At 46.4% G+C, this 21,851-nt stretch overlaps 2 protein-coding genes across 2 annotated transcripts in view; one reads left to right on the top strand and one right to left on the bottom strand.

Annotated features, from left to right (window-relative positions):
- The window catches only part of HTR2B (5-hydroxytryptamine receptor 2B), a 187,144-nt gene that overhangs the window by 124,739 nt on the left and 40,554 nt on the right, over positions 1-21,851 (bottom strand). The window lies entirely within an intron of this gene.
- The window catches only part of PSMD1 (proteasome 26S subunit, non-ATPase 1), a 91,707-nt gene continuing 77,084 nt past the window's right edge, over positions 7,229-21,851 (top strand). The window contains exons 1-9 of the mRNA XM_081862191.1: positions 7,229-7,658; positions 10,921-10,964; positions 12,146-12,219; positions 12,466-12,635; positions 14,578-14,783; positions 15,775-15,918; positions 17,172-17,398; positions 18,290-18,353; positions 20,388-20,516. Coding sequence (XP_081718317.1) covers positions 7,244-7,658; positions 10,921-10,964; positions 12,146-12,219; positions 12,466-12,635; positions 14,578-14,783; positions 15,775-15,918; positions 17,172-17,398; positions 18,290-18,353; positions 20,388-20,516 — 1,473 coding nt within the window. The 5' untranslated portion in view covers positions 7,229-7,243. The remainder of the gene's footprint in view (positions 7,659-10,920; positions 10,965-12,145; positions 12,220-12,465; positions 12,636-14,577; positions 14,784-15,774; positions 15,919-17,171; positions 17,399-18,289; positions 18,354-20,387; positions 20,517-21,851) is intronic.

Below are 21,851 nucleotides of genomic sequence, written 5' to 3'. Positions count from 1 at the left end.
GGATCTGTCCTCCTGTTCTATTGTCCTACAATTGTCCTACAATTCACCCAAACCATGGTGTTCTAGTGACTGGCCTGGCAGGGGCAGGAAACAGTAGTAGAGCTTAGGCAAAAAACCCCCCAGTGTTCACAAGAATGCTATGGAGCCCCTAAAACCTATCACCCATGAAATGCCCGAGAATCTTGTTTCTACTGGAAGAAAATTCTCGCCCTTTTCTGCACAAAACAGTTCCATTAGAAAGCTTTGCTGGACTTTCTTTTGCACTGCAAGCACTGACTGTCTTTAGAAAGGCCTTGTTGCTGCAGGCTCCCTGTAACGGGTGCCTTTTCCGACATGGGGGGTCCAGAGCTGAAAGCACAGCACAGAAGGAGAGAGGAAATAATCAATTATTTTTGCCAACGAAGCTGCTTGACGTGCTTTGCTTGGGATCCTGGATAGACCATTATTCCAGAAGGCAGTTCTTCTCCTGGCCTAACATTTCAAAATACTCTAGTCACTGTGAACTGTTTGTATTATAGACATGTGAGTAGTTTTTTAAAAATAATCTTGTGAATAGTCTTGCAACAGCAGCAAGACACACTACAATTCCAAACAGCTGCATCCCATCATATGTGATGTGTACCTTTCAGTAAAGAACACAGCAAGTGTGTTCCTCAGTATTAGAACTCAGTTAATTGATTCTTTTAACCTGGTGGGTTCTGCAAGTTTTACATTGCAAAAGAGTTCAGTGGGCCCTGCTCTGCAGTAAGCGTGCATTGCAGCCTAAATATCAAGTTTTACTAATGTTACTCTTTCTGCTTTGCCTTCGTTGCTATTTTGTCTCTCGGGGTTCTCTATAAAACTGATGGGGCTGGAGATTATATCGATTTATGTTAATTAACCTGTAAGGGGGGCTTCCTGGAAAATCTAGAACTGACAAAACTTTCAGGACAAAATAAAAAAATTCCTTCCAGTAGCACCTTAAAGACCAACTAAGTTAGTTCTAGGTATGAGCTTTCGTGTGCATGCACGAAAGGTGCTGGTATCTGAAGAAGTGTGCATGCACACGAAAGCTCATACCTAGAACTAACTTAGTTGGTCTTTAAGGTGCTACTGGAAGGAATTTTTTTATTTTGTTTTGACTATGGCAGACCAACACGGCTACCTATCTATAACTAAAACTTTCAGGGGAAGCTTTCTTGTGCAACTTGGGCTTAATGCAGTGGCATATTTTCAGTTTGTATTGGAACGTTTTCCCCGATGCCCTAGACTAGAGAGTGACCTAATTTAGCGTGTTTGGTCTCCTTGTATTTCATAAGCATAGCTAAAAGCTTTGAAACTGCCAAGCTTGCCTAATGCTAAATGTATTTTCGGCTGGCATCTATTCACTGCTGCTAATGAACTTCACAAAACAGGGAGGGGGAAAACTCTGCAGAAAAGTAAAGCCTCGGAAATTCCTTTGCAGCCAACATCACCCATGTTAACCATTTTTAAACCGTTGGTGACAGCAGAACAGAGTTCTTTCTCTGACCTCCATTAGAGACTTCTGAGAGGGAGAGAAACATCAAAAAATTGGCGATAGGGTTGTTGGCACTTGTTGGCCAGGCCAAACTCCAGTCGGCCGTTGTGCCCTCTGCCTTACAAGTTCCATGGAGGCATTGACGACTAGGAGACGCTGATGGGCTGCTGTCCATCGCTATTGGGTCTTTTTATTTGCAAAGCATGCCTTGGGATAGCCAGCTCCAATCTGCAGCCTTCCAGATTTTTTGGACTACAACTGCTTGTTTTGTTTGCTGTTCTTAGGCTGTCCATTTTAAATTGTTAATTTTCGGTTTCAATGTATTATGTCAGGGGTCAGCAACCTGAGGCCATGGGGTTGTTTAACCGGCCCATGGACCCCCGCTGCCCGCTGGGTCGGCTCCCATGTGCCACGCTAAACCAGCATGGAGCAGAGCGAGGACTGCTTTCTGTGACACTGTCCGGCTTCCCATTGGCTGCAGGAAGCTGTGCACGCCTCCTCCGCACCAGTAGCGCCAGAAATAGCGTTTGTGCATGCGTGCGTGCACACTCCGGCTCACTGCGGCGTCTGTGGGACGGTGAACCGGCCCAAGCCACAAAAACTTTTCCGACCCCTGTATTATCTGTCGACCCTAGGACCTGAATACTTACCTTCACGTTGGCTGTGATTGATGGGGGCTGTAATTCAAAATATCTGGAAGTCCCCAGACTGGAATATCTCCCAGTCCTCCAGTGAACAGCAGCATGGCTCAGGAAAGGGGGGAGTCAGGATTTTGAGACAGCCTCTTCTGTCCCTGAATTGCAAGTCTGTCCCTTTGGTTTCCTCTGTACCTCAGTTGTCTTTAAGGTGCTGAAATAGGATAACATTTGCCTACCTCAAGAGGAGGGTAAGTAGTGCAAGTCAGACAGTGCAAGTTGAAATGAGGGAATGTGGAAGGGTGAAGGTGGATTAAGGAGGACCCAAGCCCAGAAAGCTCTCCAATGCATACCTGAGGAATTGAATTCGAACAGTCACCCCTCTTGTAGAAGGGTTGTTGTTTTAAAAAATTGTTCCTGCACAGCTCAATAGGTCCAGATGCCGAGTGTGCCTGTATGTCTAAGGATTTGGGCGTCACGGCTGAATTTGGCAGGACTCTTCCTGCCTCCAACTGCCATGCAAACAGATACAGAACAAGGCTGCCATGCCCAGCAGAGAGTGCTTCCACCTGCTACCTCCTCACTAACAAGATTCCTGTTTGTCTTACTAGTTGCACGAAGCATGTGCACATGCAGAAACCAACCAGATAAAACTTCTCCTTGCTTTCTTTAGTGAGGTAAAACCAGCCTGGCTTTATTTCTGCCTGTCCTTGCAGGTGTCAAAGGCACAGGAGCCCTGCCAACAAAAAAAATATGGCAACCACACAACTAGCTCGTTTGAATGGGCTGCTGCTATGCTTCATCATGTAACTGAACTTCCATCAAACTCAAGTGTCCATTCCAAAGGTTTAATCTGCCTGTATGAAAAGAGTCGTGCCATTTTTATTTTTGTCAAACCCCAAAACTTAAATGTATTATAAAGCAGACGAAAGCAACTAATGTTTTAGTTGCACTTACCATGAATTAAGTTGTTCCAACCATTAATCTGTTGAATAAAATTCACAATCGCTACAGATTATTGTAGCTATTGATCCATATGGAGAAGCTGACTCAAACACCCTGCAAATCAGGAGTGAGCTCATCGACAAAGTCCTGGTGTGCGTGCGCACACACACACACTTACTGCCATCAGTTGTGCTGCTTGACCCTTCTGAGGAATTCTACTTTGTGTGTCTCGCCCAGTGTGTTTGGCACGCACAGGTTTATGCCAGAATAAATTTGCATGTTCCAAATCTAAATAGATTTGAGTGCTAGAAGTATTTAATTCTGATATGCTACTTATTCATAGCAGGCAAGGAGCACCGTGTTCTTTAAAGGGTTTTGAACAGTGAGTGGAAAAGCATGAATTGCACGATAAGACAAAAGAACGTGGGAAGAAAGGCAGGGACTCCTAAGGCTACATTCAGACCATACATTTAAAATTTTAATACATTTAAAGCACTATGATACCACTTCTGTAGCTTCTCCCAAAGATTCCTGGGAGCTGTTGTTTGTTAAGGGTGCTGAGAATTCTGAGACCTGCCTTCACAAGTTAAAATTCTGTTTTCTGGGAAGAGGGATTGTTAAACCACTCCGAAACTGTAGCTCTGTGAAGGAAATAGGGGCCTCCTAGCAACTCTCAGCATGTTTAACAAACTACAACTCCCAGATTTTTTTGAGGCAAGTCATGCTTGTTTAAAGTATCATAGTGCTTCAGGTTGGCTATATGACTGTTCTGCCTCCCATTCCCCCCCCCTTTTTAATAATGTGATGATGGCACTAGGTTTCTCTGTTTTGTTTTAGTTTGTCATTGCAGCCAGAGTATTATGTAACATTTAACTTGGTGTGTGGGATTTATATGCAGGAATAATTGATGTAATAAAAACTTTTGATATCTTAAATCCTGTCTCCTGGAAGCTCATTATTTCATTGATATTGATTCATTTTATTAAAGCATATCTCGACCATGTTTTGTATAACAAGGCAGTTTACAGAATACAGTGGTGCCCCGCAAGACGAACGCCTCGCAAGACGGAAAACCCGCTAGACGAAAGGGTTTTCCGTTTTGGAGGCGCTTCGCAAGACGAATTTCCCTATGGGCTTGCTTCGCAAGACGACAGCCCATAGGGAAATCTCCGGGACAGTGGGGAAGCGCAGCTCGTCTTCCCCGCTGTCCTCGGACCTCCTCCGAAGCCTGGCGGCGGGGCGGGGACACCTCCTCCCGCCGCCGGGCTTCGGAAGGATGCTCCGATGCCGGGCGGCGAGGCGGGAACGCCTCCCCCCGCCGCCCGGCATCGGAACGATGTCCCGAAGCCGGGCGGCGGGGCGGGAAAGCCTCCCCCTGCCGCCCGGCTTCGGGGCGGGAAAGCCTCCCCCCGCCGCCCGGCTTCGGGGCAGGAACGCCTCCCCCCGCCGCCCGGCTTCGGGGCATCGTCCCGAAGCCGGGCGGCGGGGCGGGAAAGTCTCCCCCCGCCGCCCGGCATCGGAACGATGCCCCGATGCCGGGCGGCGAGGCGAGAAAGTCTCCCCCCGCCGCCCGGCATCGGAACGATGTCCCGAAGCCGGGCGGCGGGGCCGCGAAGCCTGGGCGCGCTGGCAACTCTCCGCAAGGAGCGCCCAGGCTTCGTCCCCCCTGCTTGCCTTCCCAGGGGCTTTTAAATCGCCCGGACAGCGGAGAAGTCCTCCGCTGTCCCGGGCGATTTTAAAATGCCGCCAGAAGAGGTCGGGGGAAGGCGGTTTCCATAGGAACGCATTAATTGATTTTCAATGCATTCCTATGGAAAACCGTGCATCGCAAGACGAAAAACTCGCAAGACGAAGAGACTTGCGGAACGAATTAATTTCGTCTTGCGAGGCACCACTGTAAAGGTTATATGCACATCTCTCCCCCCCAAGCCCCCCAAATCCTAATCGAGCTGCAAGGATAAAATGGGGAGGTGGCGTTTACCATCTCAAGCTCCTTGGAGAAAAAGATACACTATAAATGCAATAAGTGAACGCCATGCCATGCACATCGACAAACAATATACAGGGTAGTGATATACTGGCACACTACAAAGCCATACAAAAATATATCACCAAAGGCATCTACTCCAGAGTGAGGAGGGATTTATTTGTTTGTCCACACTCCTGACTCTTTAATTTTTGTATGATTTTGCAATGCATATTGTAAACAAAAATTGCCCTTTTCTCTTATGGGGTATCCAAGGGCCCATATAGAGTCCTTACATGGGTTCCCTATCGGTAGGAGAAATTAACAGAGGCCATCCAGAGAATATGCAAAGCAGCTAGTAAGACTGATCTTTATTGAGCTGTTGCAACAGGGTGCTCCCCTCACCCACAGGAGAGGAGGAGGAACCCAGAAAAATGGTGCGCGAGGCCTTATAAAGACTTTTGAAATTGCTACCCTGTAGATCAAGACCAAGATGATGCTGTTAAGGTGCTACACTCAATATGCCAACAAGTTTGGAAAACTCAGCAGTGGCCAGAGGATTGGAGAAGATCAGTCTACATCCCAATCCCAAAGAAAGGCAGTGCTAAAGAATGCTCCAACTACTGCACAATTGCACTCATTTCACACACTAGCAAGGTTATGCTTAAAATTCTACAAGGAAGGCTCAAGCAGTATGTGGACCAAGAACTCCCAGAAGTGCGAGCTGGATTTCGAAGGGGCAGAGGAACCAGAGACCAAATTGCAAACATGCGCTGGATTATGGAGAAAGCTAGAGAGTTCCAGAAAGACATCTACTTCTGCTTCATTGACTGTGCAAAAGCCTTTGACTGTGTCAACCACAGCAAACTATGGCAAGTTCTTAAAGAAATGGGAGTGCCTGATCACCTCATCTGTCTCCTGAGAAATCTCTATGTGGGTCAAGAAGCTACAATTAGAACTGGATATGGAACAACTGATTGGTTCAAAATTGGGAAAGGAGTACGACAAGGCTGTATTTTGTCTCCCTGCTTATTTAACTTATATGCAGAATTCATCATGCGAAAGGCTGGGCTAGATGAATCCCAAGCCGGAATTAAGATTGCTGGAAGAAATATCAACAACCTCAGATATGCAGATGACACAACCTTGATGGCAGAAAGTGAGGAGGAATTAAAGAACCTCTTAATGAGGGTGAAAGAGGAGAGCGCAAAATATGGTCTGAAGCTCAACATCAAAAAAACGAAGATCATGGCCACTGGGCCCATCACCTCCTGGCAAATAGAAGGAAAAGAAATGGAGGCAGTGAGAGATTTTACTTTCTTGGGCTCCATGATCACTGCAGATGGTGACAGCAGCCACGAAATTAAGAGACGCCTGCTTCTTGGGAGGAAAGCAATGACAAACCTAGACAGCATCTTAAAAAGTAGAGACATCACCTTGCCAACAAAGGTCCATATAGTAAAAGCTATTGTTTTCCCAGTAGTGATGTTATGGAAGTGAGAGCTGGACCATCAAGAAGGCTGATCGCCGAAGAATGGATGCTTTTGAATTCTGGTGCTGGAGGAGACTCTTGAGAGTCCCATGGACTGCAAGAAGATCAAACGTATCCATTCTGAAGGAAATCAGCCCTGAGTGCTCACTGGAAGGACAGATCCTGAAGCTGAGGCTCCAAGACTTTGGCCACCTCATGAGAAGAGAAGACTCCCTGGAAAAGACCCTGATGTTGGGAAAGATGGAGGGCACAAGGAGAAGGGGACGACAGAGGACGAGATGGTGGGACAGTGTTCTCAAAGCTACCAGCATGAGTTTGACCAAACTGCGGGAGGCAGTGGAAGACAGGAGTGCCTGGCGTGCTCTGGTCCAGGGGGTCACGAAGAGTCGGACACGACTACACGACTAAACAACAACAAGACCTCAAAACTCGTATCAAAATATCTGCCGAGAAGGCGAGTTCCATTTTTTGAGGGGCCACCACCGACAAAGCCCTGCAACACATTGCGGCCCCCCGGGGGGTTGCCCAGGGCGGCCGTCCCACCAGCCATGCTCTAGGTCCCCTGCGTGGCAGGGGCAGGCGAGGGGGCACCCAAAGGCCCTGACCGGGTCACGTGACCACGACCCTCTGACTTTCAGTTCTGAGCAGCAGAACAGGCAGGTTCTGTATAAGGAAGGAGGGGTCCTCGGGGAGGCGCTTGGGTGTCCATGCCGCTGCCTGACCTGCCACAGCGCCCCGATTCCTGCGGTCGCCTTTTCCCTCCTTCCCCATTGCCCTCAGGAAGATTCCCGCCCCCGGTTCCACAGGCCTCGCCGCCGCCTTTTCTTTCCGAAGCAGGCATTCCGCGCGGGCAGCCCCGTCCGCGGGTTGCCGAGGAGAGCGGGGCCTTCGAAGCCCGGTGGGGCGCGGCAAGAGCCCCGCGGGCTCGCTCTTATCACGTCACTTCCGGGGCGGCTCGAGGACGCGACGGAAGCGGCCAAGGAGCTTGGTCACGGGCTAGCAGGGCAGGCAGCGCCGGTCTCGGAAGGTCTTCCCCCTCACCCCTTTCGCCCGCCGTTGTTTCCCGGTTCCCTCAGCGGAGACGCCGGCGGCGGACACGCGACGCCATGATCACCTCGGCCGGTGAGGGAGCGCGCATGCGCGGCGCCGGGAGGAAACAAGGACCCCCCCCCGCCCCGGCCGCTTCTTTTCAGCTGAGTCAGGCAGGGCCCGAAGCCGCTTCCCGGGAGCCCCGGCCCAGCCCGAGGGTCCACTGCCCGGCTCCTCGCCCCGCTCCTCTCCCTCTTGCCCGCTGCCCTCAGAACCCTAGAGCCGCAGGCTCGGGAGGGACCCCCAGAGGTCATCTAGCCCGACCCCCTGCCACGCAGGAGTCCCCCTTCGGAGCGGCCTCTCCCCCTCTGCCTCGCCCCCTTCCTGTCATGACTTGTCGCTTGCGGGCTTGCCGTGAAGCTGGGCGTCGGGAGCTTCAGGGCGGAGGGAAGTTCCTGCGCCTAGTCGTCCGGGGGAACTCACCGCCACAGGAAGGAGGCGGCGGCGGCGGCCAACGATTCACGGGGGAGGAGAGAGAGGTGTCCGTGGCTAATGGGGTCGGGTGGCTATGCTCTGCCTCCGCAGACCAAAGCAGAAAGGGGGTAAACCGCAGGAGGGGAGAGTTGCTCTTTCGCTCGGGTTCTGCTTGCGGGTTTCCCGCATTGGGCATCTGGTCTGCCGCTGTGAGAGCAGGACTGAATGGGCCATGGGCCTGATCCTGCAGCAGGGCTCTTCCTATGTGGACAACTTATGGTCTGTGTGTGTCTGGTTTGGGAGCTGCAAGGCCAGGGAGAAAACAATGCTGTCCAGGGTTGTAAAGACTGCGGAGGGAATAATCCGGTGCACTCTTCCCACCTTAGATCAAATCTATGCTTCCAGGTGCAGAGATAGCGCAGGATAGTGCACACCGCGGAAATGATCTCTTTCAGCTTCTGCCTTCTGGAAGAAGGTACAGGGTTATAAAGACCAGGACTAGCCACCTGAGAAACAGTTTCTACCCAAATGCAATTCTGGTTTTAAACACAGCATAAGCAGTCTCTATGGTATATTGTATTTTAAAATGGGGTTTCAGAGTTTTTAGGGGTTTTTGAATGTTTTATGTAGATTTTCAATTTCATTGTTCTGCATGGAACAGTGACAATAAAGATATCGTATATCTGTTGTGCCAGAGTCACTGCCCCTGTTCTTTTATTGGGGGTGAATGTTGGGTGCCTTACAGAATGTGTATTTTTAAGCAACAACAGAAATCGGGCATGTTGACACACATGGTAGTCTTATTCAGGTGCTTCAGGACCCTGGAAGTTCAAACGTCTTTGAGTTCTAGGTTACACACTAGGTGGTAATATATGTAATTAAGACTCCAGTGGATGCCTCTGGGCAAAACAGCTGTTGGGAAGGAAGCAATGTGAGGCAGTGGTTGGCGTGTCAGGCTAGACTGCGGGAGACCCGTGTTTAAAATGGTTTCCCACGAAGTGCATTGGGTGATGCTTGGTTGCTATCACTCAGCTCAGTCTACCTCGTAGGGTGGTTGTGAGGATAAAATGGGTGAGGTCAGGACTGTGTGCACAAGTTTGAACTTCTTAAAGGAAAGGTAATGCATATAGTAAATGGGAGGCAGTATACGGCAGAGAAGCGAGAGGGGTGAGGGTGCTTAATTTCCACACTTTAAATTTCCAGAGGTGAGCGGGGGTCCAAATACAAGAGTATTTGTGCTGTAGTTGTGGGTAACTGAGTGCACGACCGTTGTGTCTTGACTGTGCATGTGCACATAAAACAGGTCTCGCAGATGTCAAAATGCCTCTGTTTTCAACTGTGAAAAGTTCTAAGGAATGGTTTTATATGGAGAGGGATGCGGGGAAAGAGACATTTCTGAAAAAGAAGTATAGAAGGAGACATGAGGCGGCTTCTCTCACACTTGCTAAATGTTAGCCATGACTGGAGTAGTGTCTGTTTGTAGCCAGGCACTGTTTGTGTTCAAAAACAGCCCCTAGAGATGGGTAGTGGAATGTAGAGGACTGGCCCTCTTGTTTTGAATCTTACCCTTATTTTTTTAATTGTCTCTAGGGATTGGGGGAAAGGGGTAATTAATTGCTAAAGGGGATTTTTGTTTGTTTTTAAAGAAAATCTCTGTAGATGATGAATCACAGAGAACAGTGGATGGGAAGAGGTAGCCATCAATTTCTGCTTTTGCCATGCATTTTCATATCCTACTATCCAATTTTTCTCTGTTGTTCTCTGAGGGAACACATAGAACTCTAAGTGGTCAGAACCCGGCTTATTTGGGACTATATTTTTAATGTGCAGTGTGGAATATGCAGTAAGGCTTGGGGTGGGGGGGGAAGGAAGAGGGGTTTGCATTTAACCTTACAGTGGTGCCCCACAAGACGAACGCCTCGCAAGACAGAAAACCCGCTAGACGAAAGGGTTTTCCGTTTTGGAGGCGCTTCGCAAAACGAATTTCTTATGGGCTTGCTTCGCAAGACGAAAATGTCTTGTGAGTTTTTCCGACTTTCCCCCCTCCCCCCCTTTTTCTAAGCCGCTAAACCGCTTATCAGCTGATCCACTAAGCCGATAAGCCGCTAATAGCGCTAATCCGCTAAGCCGTCAATGGGCTTGCTTCGCAAGATGAAAAAAACGCTAGACGAAGAGAATCGCGGAACGGATTCTTTTCGTCTTGCGACGCACCACTGTATTTGCTTCCCTCTCTTGTTACTGATTTTACAGTATTTATTTGGAGCCATACACTGAAGGACTACCAAACAGGTTTTCAGACTTCACCCATAGAACTTAGTAGCCCTCCTGATCATATGCCCCGATGGTAGCTGCTTGTGTAGGAAGGAAAACGCAAAACATGCAAGTTTTGTACAGCTGTTTTGCTTGGTTGCAATTCTTTCTTGCCACAGGGAGGAGCTATTTACAACACTTTACCAATAGTTGAAATGTCTTTAGTCATTCATGTTGCCCATGAGAAGCAGCCCCACATAGCAGCCTCAAGGCTCTTGCTTACTTTCCACATTGGGAAATTATTGTTGCAAGACACGTGGTTAGATGGCAATAAATAGAAGTGGAAATGCAGCCCCCCTGCCAGATTGTCTCTTACGCCAGTGCCATTGAAATGTCCTCTTTGACACCCTAAAACTAGGTTCAGTGTGGCTTACTCTTATTTAAATGTGCATAGGGTGGCAGTCTTAAGTCCAGTGTGCTTTAAGCAGGAGTAGTTTTTAAGACACAAATGCCCTTAATTATTAAAAGGTGAAGCTAATTGTGTTTACCAAAATGGGTTGTATGATGTAGAATCTGCTGTGACAGTTCTGCATTGATTTCTGTGATGACTAACATAACCTTTCTTTCGTAGCTGGAATTATTTCACTGCTTGATGAGGAAGAGCCAGAACTTAAGGTAAGTGTGTAAGGTTTTGTTTTTACACACTTGTTCATACAGGTATCTGGGTCAAGGATTATCCTTTTATCCTGTTTTTCAGGAAAAGCAATTGAGAAAGTGTTAGGTAAGAGCCATTTCTGCATCCGTTCCATTCTGGAGATGGTAAAACAGAGAATGGGAGAAGCACATACAGTCATACCTTGGATCCCAAACGTTTTGGTACTCAGACGTTTTGGCTCCTGAACACCGCAAACCCGGAAGTGAGTGTTCGCTTTGCAAATGTCCAACAGGGCTTCCGCGGCTTATGATTGGCTGCAGGAGCTTCCTGCAGCCAATCAGAAGCTGCAATTTGGTTTTCGGACGTTTTGGAAGTTGAATGGACTTCCGGAATGGATTCCATTCGACTTCCAAGGTACGACTGTAGTTGAAACTTGGCATATAATTGATGCATAGCTGGTCATTAAGGTTGACATAGTTCTTAAAATTCTGTGTTTTTAAAGTTAACATCTGAAGCAGCCATTAGTATCCTCGTTGTCAGGTTCCAAGCAGCACTGTTAATTTAGATTATATGCAGTACACTGCCATTCTGTTAAAAATTGCAATGATTTAGTTGACAGCTCAGCCATTCTTACAGCATGCAGCTTATAACATGGTTAGCCAAAACATAATGATGTCAGGAAAGACAACGCTCACTCAAGAAGAAACATGTTGGTGGATTCCAGTGATGTTTGGCCTGCATTGGGTATTTTTAAGCTTTAAGTAAAATCCTAGTCTGAGAAGAAAGCAGGGCTGACCCCGGTCCATGGTGAGCAAGCTGGTCTAAGTAAAAGGAAAGTAGTCATAGCTTTATACTCTCTACTTACTCAGCCACACTGAGTTCACTATTTGGGAGAAGGTAGCTTGGCACTCTGCCTTTTAAGTCAGACGAAGACATGCAAAAGTGGCCTGGAAGTAGTCAAATAATTCTCTGCCACCTGCCTGCATTCCTTTAGTGGGGCCAACTTATCACTGTGCACAGAAGTTAGTTTCTGCATCCTTCTAGACAGATATTACAGAGTAAGCTGGTAAATGTAAGAGTTATTTTGGGAAACTACATGGTAGAGATGGCTATACTTTTAAGACCTATCTATGTAACACAACTCTGCACTTGTGGGATTCTGGGGGCAGAGCTCTAATAATTTAATTCTCGGTTTTCGCAGGAATTTGCTCTTCAGAAACTGAATGCTGTTGTCAATGACTTCTGGGCAGAGATCTCTGAGTCAGTGGACAAAATGTAAGAAAAAAATTATTTCTGGCATTAGGGTCGTTTTTCTGTTCAGAGCACAAGGATGAAATGCACCTGTCTTATCTCTTAGTTAATAGGGGAAAAAAATAGATTCTACATTCCATAAGCTGAATTTCTTGGTTTAGGAATTGCATATCCATAATCCACAGGACGTTAGTTGATATGTGAAATTTGGTTTTTGTTTAAAGGAGTCAGTCATGACAGCTGATGGTTTCTCCCTTGCTTTTGCTATAGTGAAATCCTGTATGAAGATGTTGGCTTCCGGAGTCGTGAATTTGCTGCTCTGGTGGCTTCAAAGGTGTTTTATCACCTGGGAGCCTTTGAAGAATCACTGAACTACGCCCTGGGAGCAGGCAACCTCTTCAATGTCAATGACAATTCAGAATATGTGGAGACGATCATTGGTAAGTCTGGGCTCTGAATTGGAAAACGTTCTGGCTGACTACCCTGGCTTAGCAAAGTGCTAAATGGAGTGCTAAATGGGACGCGGGTGGCGCTGTGGTTAAAACCTCAACGCCTAGGACTTGCCGATCGCATGGTCGGCGGTTCAAATCCCCGTGGCGGGGTGCGCTCCCGTCGCTCGGTCCCAGCGCCTGCCCACCTAGCAGTTCGAAAGCACCCCCGGGTGCAAGTAGATAAATAGGGACCGCTTACCAGCGGGAAGGTAAACGGCGTTCTGTGTGCTGCGCTGGCTCACCAGATGCAGCTTTGTCACGCTGGCCACGTGACCCGGAAGTGTCTGCGGACAGCGCTGGCCCCCCGCCTCTAGAGTGAGATGGGCGCACAACCCTAGAGTCTGGCAAGACTGGCCCGTACGGGCAGGGGTACCTTTACCTTTTTAAATGGAGTACAGTGGTGCCCCGCAAGACGAATGCCTCGCTAAACGAAAAACCCGCAAGACGAAAGGGTTTTCCGATTTTTAGTGGCTTCGCAAGACGAATTTCCCTATGGGCTTGCTTTGCAAGATGAAAGCCCATAGGGAAATCTCCGGGGACAGCGGGGAAGCGCAGTGCGCCTTCTCCTCTGTTCCCGGACCTGTCCTGAAACTTGCGGTGGGAGGTCCGGGAACAGAGGAGAAGGCGCGCAGCAGCGCTTCTCCTCTGTTCCCGGGGCTTGCGGTGGGAGGAGGACAGGGCAGCCTAGGCAGCCCTGCAGGAACTCTTCTGAAGGCTGGCGGCGGGAGAAGGGCTTTTCTTCCCACCGCCAGCCTTCAGAAGGCTGTTCTGAAGGCTGGCGGTGGGGAGAAAAGTCCTTCTCCCCCCCGCCAGCCTTCAGAAGAGGTCCGGGGACAGTCTGTCCCCGGACCTGGTCTGAAGGCGGTCTCCCTAGGAACGCATTAATTGATTTTCAATGCATTCCTATGGGAAACCGTGCTTCGCAAGACGAAAAACTCGCAAGAAGAAAAAACTTGCGGAACGAATTAATTTCGTCTTGCGAGGCACTACTGTATACAGATTTGTCAAAGTTCTGGTTTCCAGGATTTGAAAGAGAAGTGTTTGCTTTATTTAAATTTGCTTAATGTGGTGAGACAAACTTGCAGTTTTTACTTGGAAGCCAGTTTTAGATTTTATGTCAGTAGGTGCAAGGGGCAGCATACAGTGGTGTCCCGCAAGACAAACGCCTCGCAAGACGAAAAACTCGCTAGACGAAAGAGTTTTCCGTCTTTTGAGGTGCTTCGCAAGACGAATTTCCCTATGGGCTTGCTTCGCAAGACGAAAACGTCTTGCGAGTTTTTTCCCTCCCCTCCCCCCCTTTTTCTAAGCTGCTAACAGCGCTAAACTGCTAATAGGGGTGCTTCGCAAGACGAAAAAACCGCTAGACGAAGAGACTCGCGGAACGGATTAATTTCGTCTTGCGAGGCATCACTGTATTGTCCGTAGTGGACTCTTTGCATGAAGAGTGGAAGGAATGTCTGCGTATAGCAGAAGATTGTTCTGAAGAACATGAGATGTTCAAAGGTAGCTATGTAGGAAAGAGAAGTGGGACTTTATCCTACAAATAATCTTGCAAGATGAGAAACTTTGTTTTTAATAATGAAAGCTGAGATTGCACAGAATACAACATTTGGACCCAGTACAAAGAAGCACATTCAGAATCTTGCATGGGATGAAACCATGAATGCTTAGCACAGGATTATTGGGTTTTTTCTTCAAATCAGAGGACAATAAATGTCTTAGTCCTACAGTGCTGTTGAGTTAATAAATGATTTTGTGATGAAAGTTTCTTTGCTTTGAATTGCAGCTGTAACTTGACAGATGTTAGTACTTCATCCTTATTATTCATCCTGAGGATATATTGGGCCAGTTGGAGAAGCTTAACACGGAGCATGTCTGTTTCTTTTCCCAGCAAAGTGCATTGACCATTACACCAAACAATGTGTGGAAAATGCCGACCTGGCCGAGGGAGCAAAGAAGGCAGTGGATCCGCGCCTGGAAGGGATTGTCAACAAGATGTTCCAGCGCTGTTTAGATGATCACAAATACAAGCAAGCCATTGGGATTGCTTTGGAGACACGCAGGCTGGATATCTTTGAGAAGACCATTTTGGAATCGGTGGGTGAAAGAACAGAACATTATGTTTGACACAGTCACACCCTAAAACAGAAGTCCTGTGCATGCTTACCAGAGAATAGCTTTCGGTGGGACTTGTTCCTCAGCAGACATACAGAGGCCTGGGCTGTTCATCCCCTGCCTCGTATTTGCTCTGTAGTTCCACACAAGGGACAACCCTCTGCACCCCTTGCCTAGCTTCAAGGCCCTCTGAAGCCCATCATAACTGCCCCCTCTGCAGTTCCAGGCTTGGTGCTGGATATCCCAGGATGCTCTTGCACCTGGGACTGAAAAGGCCACCCATTGCTGAGGTGGTCATCTCCAGCTTTCCCCTTTGACTCCTAGAGAACAGACTGAGGCTTCCTTTAGCACTGGATGGTGCAAGAGGTCCTAACCTCAGTCTTCATCTCTAGCTTGAAGCTGGCGAACAAGTCCATAGTTGTGTTGTGTCCTTCAAAACTCAAAAAACAACTGTGTTGCTCAATTCTAGTCTCTTCTCCAACTCCAAGCTAGAGCAAAAGGTGGTGCTCTTCTTGTCACTGTCACCAAGGTTTGGGGAAACACTCGCCATGGCAAAAGTGGCAAATGTATTGTGCCAATTAGAAGTTAGGAGTGGATTATCTAAGGTCACCTAGCAGCCTTTTAGCTAAAATGAGACTTCTTGGCTCATGGTCTTGGGCACTATGCTGCGCCAGTTCTCAAAATGTTGCCTGTCTGTATGTAGGCATTTCAGCAGTGAGATATAGAATGAGGTACACTTTCCAGTGATTTGGATTGTGTTCATGTTTTGCATTCAGTATTACTGAAGCCAGTTTGGTGAGAGTTGCTGGGGTTGATTAGCCAGATTAGTTTTTGTCACATTTGCATTATTTGTTGTCTCTCTCTCCACCTCACGACCCTCCAAGAAGATAAGAGGTAGGCCTGTTAGACGTGGCTAAAAAATAAATTACAATTGTGAAAAATAATTTTACAGCAATATTTTCTTTAATGGCAGAATGATGTTCCTGGAATGCTGGCGTACAGCTTAAAGCTCTGCATGTCTTTGATGCAGAATAAGCAATTCCGCAACCAGGTACTGAGAGTTCTGGTTAAAATCTACATGAACCTAGAAAAACCTGACTTCATCAATGTGTGCCAGGTAATGCGCTATGTGTGTACATATGGCTACAGACCACATGCTAGTTTGCCTTGGGAGCAGGGGAAGAGGAGGGTATCTGAGTAATAGTATCTGCCAGATGGTGGCATGCGTACTTCACCCTTTGGAGGGGGGGGGGGAATGTAAGATGCACATCATCCATGAAAATTGTGGTTGCTAACTCAAATTAACTGGGATACATGCTGGGACCTCCTTGCTTAAATTCTTCCATGTGCTTCTGCCCCCTTGGCCTGTGGCTCAAGAGAAACTCACAACAACTGATGTAGCTTGGCTCAGCTGAAGCACCCACACTGTTGAGTGCTTTAGAAACACATCAGCTGTTTTGATGTGTTTTGACAACTTGTTTTGGTTGTGAAACTTTCCCCCCCTTTTGGTCGTTAATGCTCTTAACGAAGGAGTGCTTGAAAGAAGCCGGAGTGGGATAGTGAAAAGGGTTGGGGTGCAATTAGTGAAGTCGCTGCATGAGTGGAATGGCTTCCGCTTCTGCCACGAAACTGGAGGAATGGGGGAACTGTCAGAGCAGATTTGGGAGGGTTCAGGGAAGATGTGGAAAAAGAGAATCTCTGGGAAGTTCCGTTGCACGCTAGGAACATCTTCAACCCTTGGACTCTACATTTTTGCTCAACCACAAAGCTGAGAGGGTGGAACAAAACTATTATCTCTGTGTAGCCTAAGAGTTATTGTGAAGGGGTACAAAGGGGAAAAGAGCAAGGGTATGAATTTGCTGAACAAATTTTTAAATGGAATACGAAAAAGGGAGGTGTGAGGAAGTCAGGAAAATAAGTAAATGAGCGGTAAGATACTAAAAAGAGGGATTTTTATTTTTATTTTTTTAATTTTTCTTTCTATGTTAAATTCTGGTTTTTGTATTTTTCTTGTGTTTTTTGTTTATCGTTTTGTAAATTTTTTCTTGTTAAAAATTTAATAAAATATCATTTAAAAAAAAAAACAAAGGGGAAAAGAGGAAGGGAGGAAGAATTATTTCAGGGACTTGTTTGGTATATTATAGTGGTTTCAATGGCATGCAGGAACCACTATAATAATGCCCATAAAAGGGTAGAAATGGGGAACACCCCCCACTCCAAACATTAATATGAGCTCATTGGGAATGGGGTTCAGATACATGTTTCTAGTAAATTTTACATAATGAATGGGTGAGAAGTCATTGGCCTTATAAAACTTCTACTTCCCTGCTGAGTCATCCTCTGACTTTTCTTCTGTTCTCTCTCCCGCAGTGCCTCATTTTCTTGGATGACCCGCAGGCCGTGAGCGACATCTTGGAGAAGCTGGTCAAGGAGGACAACCTTCTGATGGCTTACCAGATCTGCTTTGACTTGTATGAAAGCGCCAGCCAGCAGTTCCTCTCTTCCGTTATCCAGAACCTCCGCACTGTTGGCACCCCTATTCATTCTGTGCCTGGGTCAACCAACACAGGGACTGTCCCAGGGTCAGAGAAGGAAGGGTAAGGGAGCTTGTGCGAGAAGCATCCAAACGGATGGCATGTGGCTTGAAGACACAAATACTGTCAGGTGCTCAGCTGCAAGATGAATTGCCCTCCAATGTGGTGTTTGGCAGAGCTAGCCTTGGGATCACAGGGTGGGTTTTGGTTAGATGTCAGGGAATCTGCTTCTTGAACTAAAGAGAAGAGGACCGAGCAGTTGTACCTTGTGCACTTTCCTTCTCCCTTGAGTATATGTAAATACCGTACACACTTCAGTCATTGTATCTACACAACAAAATTGTGCCGCCTCTCCAGCAATAATCTTGGAACTTGTAGTTTGGTTTAAGATACTGAGTCCCGTCCGTCCCCCGGATAGCCATAGATTCCTCCTACAGTTCTATTGAAAAGCAAAGTACTGTAGATCTGACAAGCCCAAAGTCTCCCCACCCCCAGTTATGACTGTGGTTTATGTGTCTCTTAGAAATAAACTTCCAGAGCGCTCGCAGGTCAGTGTTCCCCATTTGTCGGTGTTTATATATACCTCTTTTTTTTAAGGCTCCCTATAGAACAAAGAGCACAGAAGGGAGACGGATTCAGCCTTGCAAAGTTGTACATAAAGGGAAAGGCATACTCCTGCTATTGGGGGTGGGGATTCAAATAGGTATTCCCACAACTGCAATCTTCAGTGGTCAAGTGCAGAAAAAGCTTCAGCATTTGATTCTGTATTGACTGGTCTCAGTTGTGAACATGAGTTGCCTTTTCTCTCTTGTTTTAAGAGGTGTGGAGACTTGTAGAAGCATTAGGACTGTGAAATGAAATGTTCATTCCCTTATTGATGCCTGTGCCCTTCTCAATAGTTTTGGCATAGGTTACAATGCAAGTTAGACTGTTTTTCTCTCTATTTTCTTATAGTGATACCATGGAGACAGAAGAAAAGACAAATAGTCCTGTTGCTGCAGTGAAGGCTGTCCAAACCGTAAGTGTTGCTGTGTGTAAAGCATCCTGGATGCATAGTTTGTTTATTTCATAAGATTTCTTGACTGCATTTTATCCTGTGAGCTTCAGGGCAATGCACAATATGATTAAAAACACAACATCCTTGCATATCTTGCTATAAAACAGAGAACCAACTATAAAGCAAGCAGAGGCATTGCACAGTTGTCTCACTGCAGCCTTGAAAGGCTGTGGAGCACGGTGTATATTCTCTTCCCCGAAGCACACAATCACAGGGTTATAGTCCTAGATCAACTTGACTTTGGCTGCTGTGATTTTACTACTTTCAGAACCTATACAACAGATCACCCTCAGATAACCGCGACTTCTAGGGATGAGAGAGTTACTAATTCCATATCTTTCAGGGATGGAATGCTTGCTTAATGCAGCGTGTTTTTCCAACAATAAAAGATCAGAGCTGCCCTGTGAAGCCCACGTAAAGATTTATTGCTGTTTTACTGTTCGGTGCATTAGTGTGTGTTATAAAGGTTTGCCCTTGAAAGTAGGAAACAAAATAATGCCTTATTTGGTCATTGATTGCAGTTGTAAATATTTAAGTTGAAAAAGTCGCACTTTGCAGCTGCTTGTGACGCTTGGAGGAGAAAGCACCAAATACAGTAGGGTAAGAAAGGAAAAGAAATTACCCTAAATGTAGGGCTTTTTACGTCGCCTTCCTCTTACAAAAGTCAGTCTTATATGGGGCTCTCCATCAAGTGTGCGCTGACTTGGTTTCAGTAATTCCTACAGCCATGGTGCTCCCAGGCCATTTTCTGGGCACAGTGCAAATTGCCTCCAAATTGTGGAGGTTTTCTGTGTTGCTTGTGTGGATGTTGCAAGGAAATTAAATGACCTTCAAGCAGGTACAAATGTTTAAAAAGAAAAAAAGGCTAGTCTTGAGTGAAGAAGTAGAGATCCCATGCATTGGTGGAGATTCCATGCTGTTTGACTGAGCCTTTGGGAAGAAGTGTGTCTCGAATTGTTTCCTTTGTGAAAAATAAGCGCTGCCAAGGTGAACGCATGCAGAAATTATCCCTGGCGTATTCCTCAACTTAATGCTGGAATGCACTTTGAAAAGGCAGAATTGAGAGGGATTAGCTTAAGGTAGGGTTGGTCAGAAAGTAGATTGGGATCTACTAGTAGACCCCTGCAGGATTTGCAGTAGGTGGTGAAGGTTTTCTTGTTCCTGGTTGTTTAGCAATGGAAATAACAAAACTACTTTTCCTACCTAAATTTGGCTGGTGAAATGAGAAAAGCTAACAGGAATGGAATTCTGAATGCAAGTACTGTGAGCTTAGTTCAGTCTTGTTAGTGAAAGCAAACTCTTCGCCTGAGAACACACACAAGAGATATCCTATTCTCTTAATTCTACCTGTATCTGTTTTGCACCTAGCTCTGTCTTGCGGTTCTAGTGAAAAACAAAGTGCTGTAGATCTGACAAGCCCAAAGTCTCCCCACCCCTAGTTATGGCTGTAGTTTATGAGTCTCATCAGTGGAATGTTTCCCACAGAAATATACAGTCATACCTCTTGTTACATTTGCTTCAGGTTATATTTTTTCAGGTTGCGTCCCACAGCGACGCGGAAGTACCGGAAAGGGTTACTTCCGGGTTTCGCCGCTCACGCATGCGCAGATGTGCAAAATGACATCACGTGTATGCGCAGAAGCGGTGAATCGTGCACGTGCACAGACACAGGTTGCGTTTCTTTCAGGTTGCGAACGGGGCTCCAGAACGGATCCCGTTCGCAACCCGAGGTACCACTGTACTTAAATATACATTTATTTATTTATTTGCAATAAATGAATATAGAGGATGAAACATTGAAGGTACTGAACTGCCTGGCCACACCTGTATCTCATGAATATTGATGGAGATGGCAAAATAATTCTAGCTGTACTTGGTAAATGTAAACTTGCCAAAGTGACCATGGCTGATAAGGTGGTACTGGTGTTTTGAGATACTTGTTGGGATTTCGAAAAGTAATCTTTTTTGTCTTTTTCTGCATGTGCATATACGAAGAACCCAGAGTCGAAAGATCAGATCCCAAAAATGATTAAAATATTAAGTGGTGAAATGGCCATTGAGTTACATCTGCAGTTCTTAATACGAAACAACAACACAGACCTCATGATTCTAAAAAACACAAAGGTAAGGCCTATATATGATTTGTGTGAGCTTGCTTCTTCAAGCACTGGGAGATAATTTTGGATTCGAGGCTGAATAATGAATCTTGACATTTTGATAGCGTTACTTTACCAGCTAGCTATTTAATACACTATAAGGAGTGGTGTCTAGCTCAGTGTTACTTAGAGTAGACCCAATGAAATTATGAACGTGGCAAAGTTAGGTCTGTTAATTCCAACAGGTGTACTCTGAGTAAAAGGTAAAGGAATACAACCCATGAAGGAAGTGTGCCTCTGTGTTCTGCACTGTGGGCTCTGAGCAGAATGATACTGAGAATATTTAAATTAATAAAGACTTGAGCAAAAGGCCTTTTGCCGCCTCTCCTGGTATGTCCCACGGAGGACCTTACGGTCTTCAAATAAAAACATCTTGGAGGTCCCAGGCCACAGAGAGGTTAGGCTGGCCTCAACCACAGCCAGGGCTTTTTCGGCTGTGGCTCCGATCTGGTGGAACGCTCTGTCACAAGAGACTAGGGCCCTGCAGGACTTGACATCTTTCCGCAGGGCCTGCAAGATGGAGCTGTTCCACAAGGCCTTTGGCCAAGGCACAGCCTTGACCCCCTCTCTCCTTCTGTAATCCTCATAGAACTGTAGCCCAATGGTTGCCATTAATTTGATTTAGAATTGATTTTTGAATGAACTGATTTTAGAATGTATTTCAATTAATTGATTGTGATTTTATCTGAGCCTGGAGAGGGCGGAATATAATTTTTTATTGTTATTATTAAAAAAACTAATTTACTTCAAAATTTCAAAGAATATTTGCATATTAGCAAAATGTGGTATGAGAGCATAGTACATAGACAAAAACACAAAAGAGGTAATTGTAATATGCAAAAGGAGATTTCTTTAAAAAGTTCTACCCTAAATGAGCTGTCCCAGCAGAGAAGATAAGAATCTAAGCTGCAGTAGCAGCAAGGAGGGTTCTTGATCCAAGAGCAAAGGGGGTTCGAGTGGGGGAACTGAGGGCTCCAGTGAAGTCATTCCCTTAGTGCGAGGATCTCCGTTTCCTCCCCTGTCCCTACGCACTCCTCTTAGACCCTCCCCAACTCTGCTCTAAAAAGTTGGAGGAAACCCATAACAGATTATTATTTTTTTGGGTGGGGGGCATGTGGAGCAGTGTGTCTAGTTCCACTGCGCGGCCTGAAGTCCTTCTGCGTACGTAAATACAGTACTTTGTTGGATAACATCTTTAAGTTCTTACACAAATTCTCTCCATTTATACTATTCCTGCTGGGCTAGTATGTGACAGTTAACAAAGGAACCAAATTCAGCATTTTTTAACAATGGACATTAGCAG

This window comes from Podarcis erhardii, assembly GCF_964252035.2.
Source record: "Podarcis erhardii genome assembly, chromosome: 5".
Lineage (NCBI taxonomy): Eukaryota > Metazoa > Chordata > Lepidosauria > Squamata > Lacertidae > Podarcis > Podarcis erhardii.
The sequence above is the reverse complement of the archived record's forward strand: the minus strand, read 5'-3'. Positions and strand labels throughout refer to the sequence as shown.